Source organism: Choloepus didactylus, chromosome 14, assembly GCF_015220235.1.
Source record: "Choloepus didactylus isolate mChoDid1 chromosome 14, mChoDid1.pri, whole genome shotgun sequence".
NCBI lineage: Eukaryota > Metazoa > Chordata > Mammalia > Pilosa > Megalonychidae > Choloepus > Choloepus didactylus.
Genome location: NC_051320.1, coordinates 29,297,067 through 29,318,771, shown reverse-complemented (window position 1 = coordinate 29,318,771; position 21,705 = coordinate 29,297,067). Strand labels below are relative to the sequence as shown.

The 21,705-nt window shown below is 38.3% G+C and overlaps 1 protein-coding gene across 4 annotated transcripts in view; it reads right to left on the bottom strand.

Moving 5' to 3' along the window:
* Positions 1 to 20,726, bottom strand: part of TERF1 (telomeric repeat binding factor 1) — a 78,762-nt gene extending 58,036 nt beyond the window's left edge. For all 4 annotated transcript variants that reach the window (XR_005211599.1, XM_037802689.1, XM_037802687.1 and 1 more), the window contains exons 1-5: positions 20,414 to 20,726; positions 14,475 to 14,570; positions 9,832 to 9,953; positions 1,621 to 1,707; positions 127 to 276 (exon numbers count right to left, since the gene is read on the bottom strand). Coding sequence is in view for 3 of the 4 variants with exons in the window: in XM_037802689.1 (XP_037658617.1) it covers positions 127 to 276; positions 1,621 to 1,707; positions 9,832 to 9,953; positions 14,475 to 14,570; positions 20,414 to 20,720 (762 nt within the window). In the remaining variant the exon portion in view is untranslated. The remainder of the gene's footprint in view (positions 1 to 126; positions 277 to 1,620; positions 1,708 to 9,831; positions 9,954 to 14,474; positions 14,571 to 20,413) is intronic.
* Positions 20,727 to 21,705: the final 979 nt, after the last annotated feature.

The window sequence follows — 21,705 nt, the reverse complement described above, 5'->3', positions numbered from 1 at the left end:
ACATTCTTCTACAAAACCACAACATAGTAAGTTAGTTTTTAAAGATTTCTATATCAAGTATCTTCCTTAACTGTAACAATTTCTCCCAAGTCTACTGTTAGAATTGCTCTGAAATCTCATTTATACCTTCATTAGAAAAGCTGATGACTTTTCACTTAGTACAAAATTCACATAAGTCTTAATTTTCTCCATCATGTGGTTATAGCTGAAGTGTTGAAAAACAGAATGGAATGTATCTTTCTGAGAGATTATCGTAAGCAACTTCCTTTTTAAAGGCTAAAGAAAACAGAAGAAATTTATTAACACAAAACACACAAAATAATAAATAAGAAATTTAGTCATGCAATATTTACTTGAAAAAATTAACTTTATAAAATAAACTTCAAAGAGACACAACGAAGAGCTTCAAAAAAATTCTCCTCTGTTTTAAACAGCCCACTCATGTATTTTTTATTAATGATTTCCTTTGGCCCTAAAATTTTTTCTTGAATATTGTATATTTCACACACAAAAAGATAGAAAGGATATTATGAACACAGCTTAAGAAATACAACACTATCAGTGCAGCTGAAGCCCTTGCTTACTATCATATTCTGATAACATCCCTTTCCTTTCTCCTTAAGATTTCCTGAACTTAGAAATTATCATTCCTATGCATTCCTTTATACTTGTACTACATATGTATGCACCTGCAAACAATGTATAGTATTGGTTAGCATGACTGTAACTGTATTTTCAGTTCTGTACAGTATATTGTTAAACAAAAACATAATTTATTCATCTATTCTTCCACCCTGTTGAGGGCACTTACGCTATTGCCATTACTGCAATGCTATTAAAAACATTTTATTACGTATCTTCTTGTGCACAGTATGTTTTCTTGGACAGTGGTTCTTTCAGTGCTAGGTGCACAATAAAATCTATAGCTTGGAAAAAACTATTTCTCAGGCTCCTTCCCAGATGAACTAAATACTCAGTAGGGCCTGGAACTCAGTATCTTTTTTTTTAAAGCTTCATGGCTTTAAAGATTCCATTAAACTGAAAACAGCTATTCTAGGGTGTTTCTATAGAAGTGGAATTACTGGAATGAACACTTATATATTGGGTCAAATATTTTTAAAAGTGAGTTCTACTAATGTTCATTAACATTCAACACACTAGAAATTACTACTGAACACTTAAGAAACTCCCTAGAAAAATAATCAAATTATCATACCTTCTTTTATACCTCTGCTGTCCAACAAGGTAGCCATGAGCCACAAGTGGCTATTAAGTCCCTGAAATGTAGCTATTCTGAATTTAGCTGTACTGTAAGTATAAAACAATACACTGGATTTCAAAGAGTTAGTAGGACAAAAAAGAATAAAATATCTCATCAATAATCTTAAACTGATTAAATACTAAAAATGATGACCTTTATGGATATATTGGGTTAAATAAAATATATTATTAAGTGTGGCTACTAGAAAATTTAAAGCTACATTTATACCTTCCATTTTATTTCTACTGGACAGCAATATTCTATATTGTTTGAAAGATAAACCATTCTTTTTTCCCCATTCTTTCAATTTTCTTCATTCCATATAAACAGTTCTAAAAGTTTATAATTTAAGCAATTACCGTATAAGAATTTGGGTCACCAAATATCCTTTCAAAGACTTCTTCTGCTTCCTTAAAATTGCCGTTTTCCATACAAACAGCTATAGCCTAAAAGACAGTATGACAAATACATACCTTAGATCGCCTTTTTTTTTTTTTAACATTAGAGAAGTTGTAGGTTTACAGAAAAGCAATGCATAAAATACAGGGCTCCCATATACCATCCTATTATTAACACCTTGCATTGGTATGGTACATTTGTTACAAATGATGAAAGCACATTTTTATAATTGTACTATTAACTATATATAGGCCTATCAACTAAGGGTTCACTGTGCTGTGCAATACCTTACATTTTTTTAAAAACTATTTATTCTAGTAACATATATACAGCCTAACATTTCCTCTTTTAACCACTGTGCCGGTTTGAATGTATTATGTCTGCCAGAAAAAGCCATATTCTTTAATGCAATCTTCTGGGGCAGACACAATAGTGGGGATTAAGTTGGAACGTTTGGATTAGGTTGTTTGCATGGTGATGCGCCCCACCCAACTGTAGATGATAACTGATGGGATATTTCCATGGAGGTGTGGCCTCACCCATTCAGGGTGGGCCTTGATCAGTGGCGCCATATAAATGAGCTGACTCAAAGAGAAGGAACTCAGTGCAGCTGTGAGTGATGTTTTGAAGAGGAACAAGCTTGCTAGAGAGGAACATCCTGGGAGAAAGCCATTTTGAAACCAGAACTTTGGAGCTGACGCCAGCCACGTGCCTTCCCAGCTAACAGAGGTTTTCCGGACGCCATTGGCCATCCTCCAGTGAAGGTACCCGATTACTCATGTGTTGCCTTGGACACTTTGTGGCCTTAAGACTGTAACTGTGTAGCCAAATAAACCCCCTTTTTATAAAAACCAGTCCATCTCTGGTGTTTTGCATTCCACAGCATTAGCAAACTAGAACAGATTTTGGTACCAGAGAAGTGGGGTGCTTTTGCTGCTGAGTTTGCAAATACCAAACATGTTGGAATGGCTTTTTAAATGGATAATGGGGAGTTTCTGGAAGAACTGTGAGGAGCTTGATAGAAAAGGCCTAAACTGCTTTGAAGAGACGGTTTGTGGAAATTTGGACTCTAAAGATACTTCTGACAAGGCCTTGAACAGAAATGATGAATGTGTTGTTGCAAATTGGAAGAAAGGCGATCCTTGTTTTAAAGTGGCAGAGAATTTGGCAAAATTGAGTCCTGGTGTCAGATGGAAGGAAGAATTTGAAAGTGACAACCTGGAATACTTAGCTGAGGAGATCTCCAGACTACGTGTGGAGGATGTACCCTGGCTTCTCCTTGCAGCTTATAGTAAAATGCGAGTGGAGAGAGATAAACTTAGAACTGAACTCTTGGGTTCAAAGAGACCAGAAGCTGATGGCTTGGAAAATTATGAGCTTCCAGGGGGTGGAATCCCAGAAGCTACAGCCCAACGTGAGGATGTAACCAAACATGGAACCCAGCCGCCATTTCAGTACAAGCCAAGATTGGAAATGGAATTATCCAGAAAAGATTTGTGGAAAGTCCTATTGTCTGATGGCTTTGACCCGTGTGCTTCATGCGAAGCCAACAGACTTTTTGCGAGATCTTTATAGACAGAGCCATTGCCAGTCTGGACTGGAGAAGAAAGACAAGGAACAAATTGAAGGAAAAATTTCTTCAAAGACAGAGCCAGGGAGGTTGAGGTCTGGAGTCAAGAGGCCTTGGGCTGGGAGAGCGGAGTGGCCAACAAGCATGGAAAGGGTGAGTTTGCCCCGGAGGTCGAGGCTGGACATTCCACCTCAATGCTCTGGAAGAGTTTTGCCATCTGAGGTCCCAAAGAGGGTGGAGCACATCCCAGGGAATTGGGGAGAGCCTGGCTGCCACCACACTGTTCTGAAGGGGTTGAGCATGTGCCCCGGAGATGGAAGGGAATCTGGGAGCTGCTTCGATGTTTGAGGAGGGTGGAGCCAATGTGTGGATATGTTGGAGCACTCACCTAAGTATTTGGAGAGGAAAGGGCTGCCGAAAAGGCCCTTAGGAAGGGTTAGACTCTCGCTCTCTCAAGCCCCAAGGATGCAATGTTATTCTGTTAATGACTCTCAGACTTTGAAATCTAATGGAGTTTGTCCTGCAAGTTTTAGGAACTGTTTTGGTCCTGTTAACCCTGTTTCCCTTACTCTTTCTCCTTATGGCAATGGGAATGTTTATCCTATGAATGTCCCTCCTTTGTATATTGGAAGCATATAACTTGTTCTAAGTCCACAGATCCAAAGCTAAAGGGGAATTATGCCTTAGGACCCACCACGCCTGTATTTGATTTTGATGGGATCTTGTACTTAACTATTGTTACTGAAATGATTTAAGTTTCTGTGGTATTGTGGGATGAATGCATTTTGTATTTGGAAAGAATATGTTTTTCTGGGGTCCAGGGGTGGAATGTGCTGGTTTGAATGTATTACGTTCCCCAGAAAAAGCCATATTCTTTGATGCAATCTTGTGGGGCAGACATAATAGTGGGGATTAAGTGGGAACGTTTGGATTAGGTTGTTTGCATGGAGATGCGCCCCACCCATTGAGGGTGGGCCTTGATCAGTGGAGCCATATAAATGAGCTGACTCAAAGAGAAGGAACTCAGTGCAGCTGTGAGTGATGTTTTGAAGAGGAGCAAGCTTGCTAGAGAGGAACATCCTGGGAGAAAGCTATTTTGAAACCAGAACTTTGGAGCCGACGCCAGCCACATGCCTTCCCAGCTAACAGAGGTTTTCCGGATGCCATTGGCCATCCTCCAGTGAAGGTACCCGATTACTGATGTGTTACCTTGGGCACTTTATGGCCTTAAGACTGTAACTGTGTAGCCAAATAAACCCCCTTTTTATAAAAGCCCATCCATCTCCGGTGTTTTGCTTTCTGCAGCATTAGCAAACTAGAACAACCATATTCAAAAATACAATTCAGTGCTGTTAAATATGTTCACAATATTGTACTACCATTGCCACCATAAATTACCAAAACTTTATAATCAACCCAAATAGAAACTCTGTACAATTTAAGCCTGAACTCCTGTTCTAGTTTGCTAATGCTGCTGGAATGCAAAACACCAGAGATGGATTGGCTTTTATAAAAGGGGGTTTATTTGGTTACACAGTTACAGTCTTAAGGCCATAAAGTGTCCAAGGTAACACATCAGCAATCGGGTACCTTCACTGGAGGATGGCCAATGGTGTCCCGAAAACCTGTTAGCTGGGAAGGCACGTGGCTGGCATCTGCTCCAAAGTTCTGGTTTCAAAATGGCTTTCTCCCAGGACGTTCCTCTCTAGGCTACAGTTCCTCAAAAATGTCACTCTTAGTTGCACTTGGGATATTTGTCCTCTCTCAGCTTCTCTGGAGCAAGAGTCTGCTTTCAATGGCTGTCCTCAAACTGTCTTTCATCTGCAGCTCCTGTGCTTTCTTCAAAGTGTCCCTCTTGACTGTAGCTCCTCTTCAAAATGTCACTCACAGCTGCATCGAGTTCCTTCTGTTATGTCAGCTCATTTATATGGCTCCACTGATCAACTTAGACCCACCCCAAATGGGCGGAGCAACACCTCCATGGAAACTATCCAATCAGAGTCATCACCCACAGCTGGGTGGCGTGCATTCCAAAGAAACACTCAAAGAATTACAATCTAATCAACACTGATAACGTCTGCCCACACAAGATTACATCAAAAATAATGGCGTTTGGGGGACATAATATATTCAAACTGGCACAATTCGCTATTCCCTACCTCCTCCCCATTCTATAGTAAACTAGATTCTAGATTCTGATTCCATGAGTTTGTTTATTCTAATTATCTCCTATCATTTGTCATTTTGTGTCTGGCTTCTGGCTTTTTTCATTCAACACATCTTCAAGGCTCATCCATGTTGTAACATGTATCAGAACTTCGTTCTTTTTAAGGCTGAATAATATTCCATTGAGTGTACATATACCACATTTTGTTTATCCATTCACTGGTTGATGAACACTTGGGTTTCTTGCACCTTTTGGCAACTGTAAAGCTGTTATGAATATCGGTGTGGAAATATCTGTTCGAGTCCCTACTTGCAATTCTTTTGGGTGTATACCTAGAAGTGAGAGGGCTAGGTCATATGTTAATTCTAAACTTACCTTTTTAAGGAACTGCCAAACAGTCTTCCAAAGTGGCTGCACCATTTTATATTCCCACCAGCAATGAAATGAGTGAACTTATTTCTCCACAACCTTTCCAACGAGTATGATTCTTTTTTTTTTTTTTTAACAGTAGCCATTCTAGGGGTATGAAATCATCTAATTAGTTTTGATTTGCATTTCCCTAATGGCTAATGATTATGAGCATCTTTTCATGTGCAGTTTGGCTATTTGTAGATTATCTTTGGAGAAATGTCTATTCAAGTCTTTTGCCCATTTTTAACTGGGTTATTTGTCATTTGTTGTTGAGTTGAAGGATTTCTTTCTGTATTCTAGATATTCAACTTTTATGAGATATGTGGTTTCCAAATATTTTCTTCCATGGTGTAGGTGGTCTGATTGGCTCCTTTAAAAAATTTCTATTTCTTTACTGAGATTCTCATATTGTTCACTCACTGTTTTCCTAATATCCTTTAGTTTGTTCTCTGCACTTTCCTTCATCTCTTTGAGCATACTAAAAGATCATTTTTCAAAAGTCTTTGTCTGGTATTATGTCCACAAATAATCTGGTTGTCTTTATTTTCTGGATTTTTTCCTCTTCCTTGGTAAGGGCCACCATTTCCTGTTTCTTTGTTTATCTTGCAATCTTTTGTTGCATACTGTACATTTTAATATTTTAAAATGTTAACTCTGGGATTCATTCCCTGGGATGTGAGTTTCTTGAATTTGTAACCAGCTGGTGTTCTGAGTAAAACAATTTATTTAAATATTTAATGTAGTTTAATAATTTTCTTTTGACAAATGGTAAAACACTTTTTCAAAGATTAAATAACTAGTTTGAAAAGACCAGAAAAATTTTCATTGGCCTGCACACATTTACTAATAAATGATCAGTATTCTCTTTCTTTAGGCCAAATTAAAGGCAGGCATTCATAAATTAATTAGAAGCTACGCTCTGTAAATTTCAGAGCTACCTGAACATGAGTTTTGAACAAAAGGGAAATGAGAAAAGAGGTAGACAATGTTTGTCATCATTAGGATATATAAAACTCATTAATTAGGATACCTGGAAAATCTCTAATAGAAATTTAGGAAGCCAGATGCTTCACAACAATCATTTTACATACTGGCTATTTTAATAGCATATGTGATAAGATACAGAACCATCATTAACATTTGCATAGCTATGTAAACTTCGGCAAGTTATTTAACCTCTTAGTGCTTCAGTTTCCTTCTGTGTAAAATGGTGGAGATAACTGTACAGGTGTACCTCGGAGATATCGTGGGTTTGGTTCCAGACCGCAACGATCAAGTGAATGTCACGAAATTAGTGAGTCACAATTTTTTGGTTTTCCAGTATATATAAAAGTCATGTTTACACTATACTGGAGTCTTTTAGGCATGCAATAGCATAAGTCTAAAAAATAAGGTATATACCTTAGATTAAAATTACTTTATTGTTAAAAAAATGCTAACCACCATTGGAGTTGTAAACCACCTTCAGCGAGTTGTAAACTTATGCTGGTGGAGGATCTTGCCTTGATATTGATGGCTGCTGAATGATCAGGGCGGTGGTTGCTGAATGTTGGGATGGCTGTGAAAATTTCTTAAAATAAATAAGGCAACAATAAAGTTTGCCACATCGATAGACTCTTTAGTTCACAAAAGATTTCTATGTAGCATGCAAAGCTGTTGATAGCATTTTATCCACAGGAGAGCTTCTTTCAAAATTGGAGTCAGTCCTCTCAAACACTGCCACTGCTTGTTGACATAATATTCTAAATCCTTTCTCATTTCAAGAATGTCCAATCTTCACCAGAATTCTTTCTTTGCTTATCCAAAAGAAGCAAATCCTCATTCATTAAAATTTTATTATGAGATTGTGGCAATTCAGTCATATCTTCAGCCTCTACTGCTAATTCTAATTCTCTTGCTATTTCCACACACATCTGTATTATTTTCTCCACTGAAGTCTTGAACCCCTCCAAGTCATCCACGAGGGTTGGAATCAACTTCTTCCAAATTCCTGATAATGTTGATATTTTCACCTTCTCCCATGAATCATAAATATTCTTAATGGTATATAGAATGGTGTTTCCTTTCCAGAAGCTTTTCAATTTACTTTGCTCAGTTCCATCAGAGGAATCACTATCTATGGCAGCTATATCCTTACGAAGACTCTTCCTTTCCCTTTAACACTCAAGAGGCCATTGTAGGGTTATTAAATGGCCTGGTTTTAATATTGTTGTCTTAAGGAATAGGGAGGCCCGAGGACAGGGAGAGATGGAGGACGGCTGGTCTGTGGAGCAGTCAGGACACACACAACATTTATCAACTAAGTTCTCTTACACGGGTGCAGTTTGTGGTGCCCCAAAACAATTACAATAATAAATCAAAGATCATAGATTACCATAACAGATATAATAATAATGAAAAAGTTTGACATATTGTTGAGAATTACCAAAATGTGACACACAGACATGAAGCGAGCACATGCTGTTGCAACACGTCATCAAAAGACGTGCTCAATGCAAGGTTGCCAAAAACCTTCAATTAGTAAAAAAAAAAAAAAAAAAATTTAAATAAAAAAATGTGATTTCTGTGAAGTGGATATGCCTGTAGTCCTTATTTTATAGGGCTTGTTGTGAGGATGTTACTACACATAGGCACATACTTACAATAGTGCTTGACAAATGGTAAGCACAACATTAAGTGTTTGCTTTATACACTATTGTTACCCACTCAATTTTATTATAATATACTAACAAAGGTCGGCTTTCTCTAGAATTCTAGAAGATTGGGATAACGTGACAAACTTTGCCCTGTGTTGAAATTCTTAAAAAAAAAAAAGTAAAAAAATAATGATCTCAAAGAAAAGGTACAATCCATTTTTCCTGTATTAAACTTCCTAATTACAGATCCTCATGAATACATGTGGAGTCAAAAGCCCTACAGCTTCCAGAGGTGAGCAGGTACCTCAAGCTGGCCTTGAAAAGAGAGAGTTAAAAAGTTCAGGGTGTTTTTGAGATTGTTTACAATCAGCAGCTTGGGAACTTTTTTCTAAGTCTGAGGATTTTTTGATCTCCTTCTACAAGGCTGCACTATTTTTGTATCACTGTGACCTAAAGATTTACACTTTCTCAAATGTTTAATTTGGCCAGCAGAAAATTCTTTATTTTCTCTCACAGGTCAGGACCAAACTTTTGTGTAGCACATAATCCCAGGTCAACCCAGTGCTGAAGGGCTTGTTTTACGAAAGGGACTATTTTTTCTTTACAGTAATCAGAAAACCTCTCTTACCTATTCATACCTAGTTTTCTTGTTGACTATATTGGACCATCTGTCCTTACAGACACTGATTTGGAGCATGATGAGGCATTTGATACTAAGGCATGTTTTATGCAAAACAAGAATACAATATTAGCTACTTTTAAGGAATTCTGGCATTGTATTTTTGTAGAAATTGTTACTGGATCTATAATTACATACTTAACTCCAAACAGGAGTTAAATGTAACATTTAAATAAAACCACTGGAAAAAAAAAAAAAGTCATACTTCTGCCCATTTTCTTTCTAATTCTTCCTGATAGTCTTACTGTCAGTAATGAATAATTAATTCTTGGGAATGTGGGGAAGCACATGGATTCCTTCCTACCCAACCATTAAAAAATAAATAAAAAATAAAAAGATTGAAAGAGGAAAAAGTTAAGCTAAGAAATACCCTAGTATTTGCTTTGCTTGTTAGCAAAACATATTTTTTCCCCTGAATATTTACCTGTATCTCTGATTTTCTTGGCCTCTCACTCTAACAGTTTACTCCTAAAATTCTCTCCATATATTACAAGTTTACATTCTCTTGACCACAAAAATCTATTAATTTATTATCAATGAAAAATATTCTACTTTTTTATTTATAACCTTTCATTGGAATTGGGCAAGTACAAACCACTGGTTTTTGAAGGTTGCTTGGTGATCTTTCCATTGGGTTCCTCTTAATTTCTTTAGATATTAAGTATGTCTTTACTTCCTAGCAAAATAATCACAAAGTAATATTCCTACCTGAATTTTAATTAAATTCTGTATTTCTTCATGAAGTTGGTCATGTTCCTTTTCAATTGAAGCCCAAATCATCAGTGCTGATTCCAAGGGTGTAATTCGTTCATCACTTTCAAACTGTGCATCTCAAAAACAAACAAAAATAAGGAACTTAGAAAGGTAAACAGAATCTTAGTTTCAAAAAAATTCATTTCTTTACATATTTACTAAGTCTATTCTATGTGCCAGACATTGTTGTAGTATATTCACTTAGGGAAGTGATTTGATTTTCTAAGTTAACTTCCTCATTAAAATCAATTTTAGAAACACAAAAGGTAATGACATTACAAAACATTTGATTTTTTTTACTACTGTTTTTAAGGACAAAAATAAACTATTTTACATAAGATGTCACAGTGACAGAATTATTAACTAGTTCCTAAGTCTAATTGCATTATAATAAACCTTAAGAGAGAACACAAAACCAGTTTGCTTGTATTCAATTTATTTTAGCACATATCTGAAACCTTGTGGGCATTTGAAATAGAATGTTTTAATAAGTTATTTCTCTACCAACATTTCTCCAACCAAAATATAGGGAATCACTGTTTTACTCTCCTCTTTCTCTTAATGGTATTCAATCTACTGAAATACATTATATAATGGCTTAAAAATATTAGCCTTGGTAAATGTATATGAGAGGGGATATAGGGGAGTAATATGGGATTCTTGGTAGTGGTGTTATTTGCTGTCCTTAGTAGTATATTGTATTTTATGACACGTTATTTTTCTTTTTATCATTTTTTCTTATTGCTAAAAAAAAAAAAAAAATTTTCTTGTAGTAATCAGTATGTTCAAATGCTGATTGTGGTGATAAATGTACAACTTTATGATGATACCATGAACAACTGATTGTACACTGTGGATAAATGTATGGTATGTGAATATAACTCTATAAAATTGTAGGAAAATATATATATAGGAGTAAAAGTCTTGGAGAAAACATGGTGAGAGGGATGATGCCTCACTAATATGGACTAACTACAATGTGTAAACTCAGAATTGAATCTTAGAACATAGCCTAACGTGGACACAATAATTGTAATAGTCCCTAGATTGTAAGCTCTTACAGCAGTTAACTCTATCCCTGAAGTGTAAGGCCTATCTCTAAACTTTAAGATGCTGATCCCCTAGCGTATGTTGTCACAAACATTGGGACTGGCAGTTTGATGTGCTGAGCCCTCAAGCATGGGACTTGCCCTTATGAAGCTCATTACCACAAAGGAAAGTCTAAAGTTGTATGTAATGGTGCCTAAGAGTCTCCCCCTGAGTACCTCTTTGTTGCTCAGATGTGGCCCTCTCTCTCTCTAACTGAGCCATCTCAACAGGTGAACTCGCTGCCCTCCCCCCCTACGTGGGACCCAACTCCCAGGGTTGTAAATCTCCCTGGCAACGCAGAGTATGACTCCCGGGGATGAATGTGGACCCGGCATCGTGGGAGTGAGAGTATCTTCTTGACCAAAAGGGGGATGCAAAATGAGACGAAATAGTTTCAGTGGCTGAGAGATTCCAAATGGAGTCAAGAGGTCACTCTGGTGGACATTCTTATGCACTATATAGATAACAACTTTTAGGCTTTAATGTATTGGAATAGCTAGAAGTAAATACCTGAAACTACCAAACTCCAACCCAGCAGTCTGGACTCCTGAAGACAATTATATAAAAATGTAGATTACAAGGGGTGACAGTGTGATTGTGAAGACCTTGTGGATCACACCCCCTTTATCTAGTGTATGGATGAGTGGAGGAATGGGGATAAAAACTAAAGGACAAATGGGGTGGGATGGGGGGATGATTTGAGTGTGTTTTTCCCTTTTATTTTTTATTCTTGTTCTGGTTCTTTCTGATGTAAGGAAAATGTTCAGAGATAGACTGTGGTGATGAACACATAACTATGTTATCATACTGTGGACAGTGGATTGTATATCATGGATGATTGTATGGTGTGTGAATGTATTTCAATAAAACTGAATTTAATTAAAAAAATATATTAGCCTTGGAATCTGTGTAAACTGTAATAAGCCAAGAACTTCTGACACCAAGTGCAAATGACTGCAATAATTTCAGAAAGCAACTCAAATACAATTCAATTCTGACTAAATAACCAAGGTTAAGCCAAACTCCACAAATTAAGAGCAATCACCTACAAGAAAGCCCTTCAGACGCCAACTATAAGTTTGGAGGCTCAGGGACCCATACTTCTGACCAAATGGCTACAAATCTGGGGGTTCATACCATCCCCTAGGGTTCAATAATTAGCTGGAACACCTTGCAGAACTCACTGAAAGTGCTATACTTCAGAATATAGCTTTATTACAGCAAAAAGAATACAAATAAAAAGCCAAAATAAGAGAGGCAAAGGGTTAGTTCTGGGAGTATCTCAAATAAGGGTTTCATCAAGTCCTCTCCCAGTGAAGTCAGAATTATCACCCTCCTGGCACATCATTGTGAATTATCAATTATGGAAGCTCTCTGAGCTTTAGTGTCCAAAAGCTTTTATTTTATTAAGGTTTCATTATGTAGGAATGATTGATGGAATCAATATCCAAGTGGATGAACTCAATCTCTAGGTCCCCTTCATTCCCCTCCCTGAAGGTTCAGCTATTAGATGGCTCAAAGCTCTAACTTGAATCACAAGAGGGGTCTTTCTTTTATGGCTGATCTGCCCTGTCTTCTCATTAGCATAAGCTATTCCGGGGTGCTCAGGTGACTACCAGGAATCACAAAAGGCACTCCCACCATGGGAAATTCCAAGAAATTAGTGGTTACCTCCCAGGAACCAGGAACCAAGACCAGTCAAAGTTTTTATTATACCAGAGAGTTTCTTCCAGACTCAACCACTTATTATAGGCTAAGTGGCCTTGAATAAGTCTTCACCTTTCTAAGTCTCAGTTTTCTCACTTATAAAATGGTGACAACTGCTATCTCAGAGGATTTATGTGAATATTTAATGAGACAATATTTGCATTACTGCTATGCTTTCCAAAAAGAGAATTCTGATCAGATTATTCTGATCAACCTCACAGTGGTTCCCAACTGCTTACCAAATTACACCCAAACATCTCAGTCTGATATCCATCTTCAGTATATAAGTTTCATATGTCTTGCACCTGTAACCTATTAATCATTCATTAAATAAAAAATATGTATTGAACACTCAGTATGTATAGGCAAGCACCTAAAGACTGAGATACCCTCAGCGAATAAGATAAAGTCCCTATTCGTACGTTTACATGTAATGGGAGAGACAATAACCAAATTAACAAATAATATAATATCTGAGCACTAAGTGCTAGTAAAAAGAAAAAGGGTAAAAGGGATCAAGAGTGATGGGGGAGGGCAAGGCTCATTCAGAAAGGTAGCTAGGGAAGGGCTCTTGAGGAAATGACAGAGTGGAGTCCAGCATGTGAAGTAACAGTCACACAAAAATCTGGAGGAAAAACATTCCACATGGAATAGTAAGTGAATAAGAAGTTTGAAATGTTCATAGGGCAGAAAGAAGGCCAGCTTGCTAGAGCAATGGGCAAATGGGATCAATGCTACTAGAGATGTGTTGGAGGAAGTAAGGGTCAGCTTTGGAACTTATTTTGAATGGAGATCAAATAGAACTTGCTAATAGGTTGGAATGATGCAGCTGCAAGCCAATGAATGCCAAGGACCACTGGCAATCACCAGAAGTTTGAAGCAAGGAAAGGTTCTTTTGGGAGCCTTTAGAGGAAGCATGGTGTTTTAGTTTCCTTGATTGCTCAAGCAAACATCATGAAATGGGTTGGATTAAACAATGGAAATTTATTTGCTCAGTTTTGAGGCTAAAAGAAAGATCAAATCAAGGTGTCATCAAGGTGATGCTTTCTTCCCAAAGACTCGCCTTCTGGGGCTGACTATGGCAATCCTTGGAACTTAGCTTGTCACATGGTAAGGCATATGGCTGCGTCTCGTGGTCTCTCCTTTTCTTCTGGGTTCTGTTGATGTTCTGCTTCTTGCTTCCTGTGTATTTCTCTCTCTCTGCCTTAATTTCATTCTGCTTATAAATGACTCCAGTAATAGGATAAAGAACCATCCAGACTGAGGTGGGCCACATCTTAACTGAAGTGACTTTAGCAAAAGGTCCTACTTTAAACGAGTTCACACCCACAGGAATGGATTAAGTTTATGAACATGTTTTTCTGTGACACACAGAGCGTCAAATTACCACATATGGCTCTGCCAAACTTGATTTAACACTTCTAGCCTCTAGAACTTAGAAGAAAAACTTTATGTTTTAAACCAATCAGGTTGTGGTAATTTCTTATGGCAGCCCTAGGAAACTAACACACTATGCTTCAAGAAGATAGGGCTTATGTTTCTTTTATACTTGCTTTAGAGATGCTTGAATACACACACATACACACACACACACACACACACACACACTAAAGGACATGATTTTCTAATTTTTATTCAATTCTATTTTTTCTATATTCAAGTTACATATAGATACATATATGCTAGACCCATGTAAGCAAACTCAAAAACAATGATAGCTTCCATCTGTTTCTTTTTCTCATTGTCTTACCTTTAGACACAGATTGAAGTATTTCCAATATAAGATAAAAATACATATTTACCAAGAGTTTTTCCTGCTGCAATTCTTGTCAAAAACTGACAAATATATACCGTTCTTAACTGGTAAGTTGTTAGACTGGACAGTCCATGAATAATAGCTGAAAAAGAAAACAATGAATTTTATTAACATAAAAAAAACTCAATCCACCAGTGCCACTGTGTGGTTTGTTGAGTAATAGGTTATAAACATTTAACAAAAATTACCATAAATTTAGAGCTGTATGTTTTAATTACTTAGAGATAAATTTTTAAAAATCAGACTAATGAAGAACAGTGATGAACACTTTTCTTGCAAAATAAATGATGTTTCACATGAAGAATAATAAGTATTTAAAATTACTTTCACAGGTAGCACCCTATCCTAATGAAAAAGGAGATTTTGATCTGAACTGCAAAATATACCAAATCATTAGTTGGAAGCTTATTTTACAGCTTAAAATCCTACATTCTATAGGAAATATTTTACATTAACTTCTGTTAGATTTCAGGTAAGTGAAAATCTGGTTTACAAGCTTAAATTTCAAAACATTTATTAATATTAAGCTCCCAAATATTTGAATGCCCACACCTGTATCTTCTCCTTGGCAGTATACACAATGGTGAACAAGTCTTAGGCCCTGTACCTCAATGAGCTTATTACCACAGAAACAAAAGCAAGAATGTATGAACTAAAGTAAAAAGGCAGTGAAAATGGAAAAATACAAATACAGAATGCCATGGAAGCACCTCGAGTTGTTGAAGTTTCTTTTTCGGGAGGAGGGAGTATCAGGGAAGACTTCTCTGAGAAAGTACTATTTCAGCTTCGACAGGATGGTGCCTACTGTTAGCATTACATTTCACCCATGATTGGTTGGTATATGTAAAATGTGTAGTTAACTAGCAAACCAAAAAAGCAGGTCTGCCCGCCACTAAGCAGATAACCAGACAGAGATTTACCACCCCCATTTCCTCAATTCTAAGATACTACTGTAAATTATAAAAATGATTAATTACAGTATAGCATGGAATGGGAACAAAAGGAAGGCCTCATCTACTCTAAGGAAAGAAATAGGACCCCTTCTAACTTCACTTTCCCCCATCTTCAATTTAGTCAACTATAGGGTACTTAGCTTGCATACCAATGCCCATCTGTTCTTTGCAACTGTCATGCAAAAACAAAGCAGATACAAGAGGTGACAGTGTGATTGTGAAATCTTGTGGATCGCACTCCCTTTATCCAGTGTACGGATGGATGAGTAGAAAAATGGGGACAAAAAACAAATAAAAAATAGGGTGGGATGGGGAGGATGATTTGGGTGTTCTTTTTTACTTTTATTTTTTATTCTTATTCTGATTCTTTCTGATGTAAGGAAAATGTTCAAAAATAGATTGGGGTGATGAATGCATAACTATATGATGGTACTATGAACAGCTGATTATACATCATGGATGACTGTATGGTATGTGAATATATCTCAATAAAACTGAATTAAAAAAAAAAAAAAAAACAAAGCAGAAACAACAACATAATTCTACCCTCGTTGAACCTTACTTTCTGCTTTTGCCACACCTGTAACCAAGGAATGCTGACAGAAAGGCACGTTAGTGAGGATCTAAAGGCTTGCAATAATAATAGCAACTATATTTGAATTGTCACTACAGGACAGGCATTACTCTAAGCACTTTACATTACTGGTTCTCAACTGGAGGTGATGTTGTTTCCCAGGGGACATTTAGCCATGTCTGGAGCCATTTTTGATAGCACGAGTGGGAGGGAGGGGCTACTGACGTCTAGTGGATAAGAGACCAGAGATGCTGCTAAATATCTCACAATGCACATGGCAGCCCCATGCAACAAAGAATCATGGTCCAAAATGTCAAAAGTGATCAAGATGAGAAACCTTGCTTTATACATACCACTTAATGTATTCCTCTCAACAATCCTAGGAGGTAGATATTATTATCACCATTTTACAAATGGGGAAATTGAGACACCAAAAGGGTAAGTAATTTGCTCACGTCTCACAGCTATAAAGTAGAAGAACCAGGACTCAAACTCAGACAATTAACCCAGAGTCTGTGCTCTTAACCAATACTCCACACTGCTTCCCATGGCAGGGGTCTCAGGATAAATTTTAAGAACAGGCAGAGTGCAAGCAGTTATGCAACAAAGATGGGAAATTAAGAACATAAGAATTGACTGCATGATTTTGCAATTTTTGGAGAGGGTTTTTGGCAATAACAAAGTTTCACTGTATGACTGTGGAATTAGATGGCAGATGTAATGCTATGCAGCACAAACAAATGAGAGGTGATGAACTGAGAAGCCAAATTATCAGTTGGGTTACCTACAGGGATGCTGTATTCACCTAGGCTGATGAAAGGTGCTGCAACAGAGAAATCGACTGAGTTACCTATCAAAACCTATAATGAATAAAGGACTGTTCAAGAGCTCAGTGGAAGGCAGTGAGGAAAACAGAAGGTTGTAGAGTAAAATGGCATGAGCATCAACGCAGGGTGCTCATAAAAACAATTAGAAATAAGTCTGGAAGAGACACTGTAAGTACGAAAACAAGTGAGTTTGAATGAGTAAAGAATTTTCTAGATAGCATCAAGAGTTGTCTATTTTTACAGTTTTGAAAAGTATACTAAATGAAATTTTCTAAAAAAGAAATTTTAAGAAGAGACTTCTCAAGAGTTAAATATGGGGATACAGAGATAATTCTATGTTCACAATTTGAATCTCCACCACTAATAGCAATGTAACTTGAAAACAGTAATTCTCTCTGGGTTTCTGTACCCTAAACTTAAATAATGGAGGTGGCCTAGATTATTCCTCAGGTCCTCTTGAGCTAAGAACATTGAAAGAGTTCTTTTTAAAATAAACTTTATTTTTTAAGTTTTAAATTTACAGAATTATCATGAAGACAGTAGAATTCCCACATATCGAACACCCTATTTTCCCTATTATTAGCATCTGGCATTAATATATCACACTCATTACAATTAATAAAACAATACTGATGCATTACTAACTAAAGTCCATACTTTATTCAGATTTCCTTAGTTTTTACCTATGTCCTTTCTATGTTCCAGGATCCTATTCAGGATATATTACATTCAGTTGCCATGTCTCCTTATGCTCCTCTTGGCTATTACAGTTACTCAGACTTTCCTTGTTTTTGATGACCCTGACAGTTTTCAGGAGTACTAGTCAGGTATTTGTAGCCTGTCCCTCAATTGGGATTTGTATGATGCTTTTCTCTGTAGTTATGGGTTTTTGGAAGCAAGACCATAGAGATAAAGTGCCATTTTCATCACATATCTAGGGGACATACTACCAACATGACATCACTGTTGATATTGACTTTGAGCACCTGGACAAAAGTTAGTGTTTGTGAAGTCTCTCCACTGTAAAGTTAACTTTTTTTCCCTCCTTTCCACACTGTACCCTTTGGAAGGAAGTCACTACATGCGGCCCAGACAAATGGAGTAGGGAGTTATGCTCTACCCCTTGAAGGTGGAGTATCTACGTAAATTATTTGGAATTCTGCAAAGGAGACTGTCTTTTCTCCCATTTATTTACTTATCTGATTGTTTATATTTAACAGTATGGATTCATGGATATTTATTTTATACTCTGGGTTATAATCTAACACTTCTTTATTTTCTTGCCCAAATTGTTCCAGCTTTGGCCACTGGGAGCTCTTTCAGTTGGCTCCAGCATCCCTTTGACCTACCCCCTACCACTGTAAGTTGTTTTTTGGTTTTGAGCACTTCCTTACTTTCTGGCACTACAAGATGATCCAGGGTCATCTTGCATATTTTCTGCCGCAGTCCTAAAATCAACCATTTCTCTAAGGAGACCTGGTTCCTTTATTGAAGAGTGGCATTAGAAACCATAAGATCTGGGTGCTAAATGTGTTCCCTGCTACTGTGGTGTTCTTCCTTCTATGCCCTTTCACATGACAGGGCAAGAAACTACACTGACTCAGGTCTATATAGATACACAAATTATTTCTATATGTAACAATCTTTCCTATAGTAATTTAAACGAATTCATGCTGATATCTCTAACTCTAATCCATTACCACATAGATCATTTTAGCTTCTCAGAGGCTAAAAACCATAAACTTGGAATATTATTTGCCTCATTCACAGAGTTGAAGTGAAATATGTTAATCTGGCTTTCTGAGAATTTTCTATTAAATTCCATCTTGGGGCTGCATTCAGCTGTCATAACTTTTACTGCCAACTCTGAAATAACTACCAGAGCATCTTTCTACTACACGTCAAAAAGATATGCTAAACTTCCCTATGGGTCTATGTTTTCATCCATCATTTTACAGGGTGTCCAGACAACAGATTTCATTGACAGTTATTTTTTTTTTTAGCTTTTTTTTTTTATTAAATTCAGTTTTATTGAAATACATTCATATACCATACAATCATCCATGGTATACAATCCACTGTCCATAGTATGATAACAAAGTTATGTGTTCATCACCACAATCTATCTCTGAACATTTTCCTTACATCAGAAAGAACCAGAACAAGAATAAAAAATAAAAGTGAAAAAAGAACACCCAAATCATCCCCACATTCCACCCCATTTGTCCTTTAGCTTTTATCCCCATTTTTCTACTCATCCATACACTAGATAAAGGGGGTGTGATCCACAAGGTCTTCACAATCACACTGTCACCCCTTGTAATCTACATTATTATATAATTGTCTTCAGGAGTCCAGACTGCTGGGTTGGAGTTTGGTAGTTTCAGGCTATTACTTCTAGCTATTCCAATACATTAAAGCCTAAGAGGTGTTATCTATATAGTGCATAAGAATGTCCACCAGAGTGACCTCTCGACTTCATTTGAAATCTCTCAGCCACTGAAACTATTTCGTCTCATTCTGCATCCCCCTTTTGGTCAAGAAGATACTCTCAGTCCCATGATGCCGGGTCCACATTCATCCCCAGGAGTATTGACAGTTACTTTTATTCGGAGTACTATATTAAGCCAAAGTAGGTCCAATGAGGTTGTGGGAGCGCCTGGCCCCCAAGTGTCTTGAAAACTGCACACAGCAGTTTTTCTGACCTAGGACAGCTGAGGTTTGACTTATTCTCCTTGTAATAGCAGATGCTAACTGTAATCTATACCCGAAACTACTTCCTCCTTGAGACTCCCTGAGATACTGTTATCTCTAAATCCTCCCCTCCTCCCTGTTGATTATAATCAACCCCTCCCTACACTGCACGACCCCCACTCCCTGCCTTATGCTCTCATACTCATTGGAATGTCCTGCCCTTATAACCAGCTTATTCAGCCCCTCAAAGAGCTATTTCCACATTGTACTCTGAGCATGCCACCATTCAGAGCAGCTCCTGAATACATTCAGAGAAGCTCCTGATTTCAGGGCAACGTGACTCGACTTCCCCACCCTGTAGGTAAGCCCTATAATAAAAGCTCAGGTCTCAGAACTCGTCAGGTGCTTTCTTTAGTCCTTTGGCTACAAAAGCCCTCTTGGGCCGAGACAGAGGTTTAAACAGGTCACAAATTATCAGAAATCATTTACGCCTGGAGATCACTGGAGGCCACAGTGACTACTGAATACAAGCCACTAACCTGAGTAGAAGGAACAAATAACAGTCGCCAAAGGAGAAAAAAGGAACTGGACGCTGGGTTTAGGGCATGTTTCATATACTTTAACTTAATTAATCCCTGTATCAACCTCAAACGGAGTATGGTTATCCTCATTTCACAGAAGAAAAAACCTCAGGGTCTCTCAGCTGACAATCGGCCCACTCGGGATTTGAACCAACACTCAACCCTTAGCCCCGCTCCTGCTGCTACTCTGCGGCAGCAGCGCCCCCTCCCCCGACCCTGCTGGGGGCCGCGCTGGAAACCAGGGCTCTGCTGCCGCACCGCGACGCTGCCTCAGCCCGGGCGCGCCCCGCACTCACCTTCGGCGCTGTCGCGCGTCCGATGGAAGTCCTCGGAGCGGCCGTCGCGGAAGGCCCGGCAAAGAGAGAGGCAGAGGAAGTCGAGCATCCAGCCGGCAGCCACGGCCTCGGCCTCGGCCACTAGGCCCGCGTCTTCTTCCCCCTCGGATGGTCCCACCTGCACTTGGCACTCGAGCAGTTCCTGACATTCGAACTTCTCCTGGTCATCTCTTCCCATTTCCACCATCGGCTCCTCGGGTGGGTACGCATCCTCCCCATCCGCACGGCCCCGCGGGCTCGGAGCTGCTAAGGCTGCCTCCTCCGCCATGTTGAATGGCTCGCGCGGGTTCTACACCTTCGAACGCCGGGTGGTGATTGGCTCGCGGGGAGGGAGCGGGGCGTCACGGTGGGCGGCTTCCGCTGGCACTAAACCGCCAATCAGACCCCCAGGACCGGCGAGGGGCTCGAACCTGACTTCTGATTGGCCAAGATCTGCTCCCGCCTCTGGACGTGGAGTTTTCCCGCCAGCCTGGTGCAGGGTCATTGTTTGTAAACTGACTGACGGCTGTCTGGGCGGGGAGGATAGGCGGTGATGGGCTGCTTTTTACCCTCATGTTAAAATGAAACATTGTAAAAGCAACACGGTAAGTTAAAAGAAGTAACGCATTTTACCCATAGGGTACTTGAAAAAAAAGGTAATTAGAACTTACCACCACTATTTAAGTGTAACATTTGAAACCTTTGTATTCGTCTTAACACAGTTACTAAACGATCAAGAGGCCAAAATTGTTCCAAAGGGCTGCCATCCTGTGCTGCTCAAACCTTAACGAGCATCAGAATCAGCTCGGGATCTTGTTAAAGCAGATTACTGGTCTCCACTCCCAGATATTCTGTTGTGTAGAACTAGGATTGGTGCCTTTGAATTTGCTTGTTTAGCAAATTCCCAGGTGATGCTGAAGCTGCTTATCTGGGGACCACACTTGGAGAACCGCTGGTCTAGAAAAAACATATTACTGTGGAAATGTATTTCGATTAGATCTGAGATAGATTACAGAATGCTGCTTGTACAAAAATAATAAGTGAATGTTTTTGAATTTTGAAACTTACCTTGGAACACAAGAGGGGATGGGGGGAGAGGGGAGCGCTGGTTATGTTGTTTCTCCGTGTGGGTGGTAGTTACATCATTGTGTTCACTTTATGAAGATTAATTGAATAGTACATATATCATACTTCAATAGAAAGTTCACTTTAAAACCTTTCTTATATAGCTAGAAGTAAATACCTGAAACTACCAAACTCCAACCCAGCAGTCT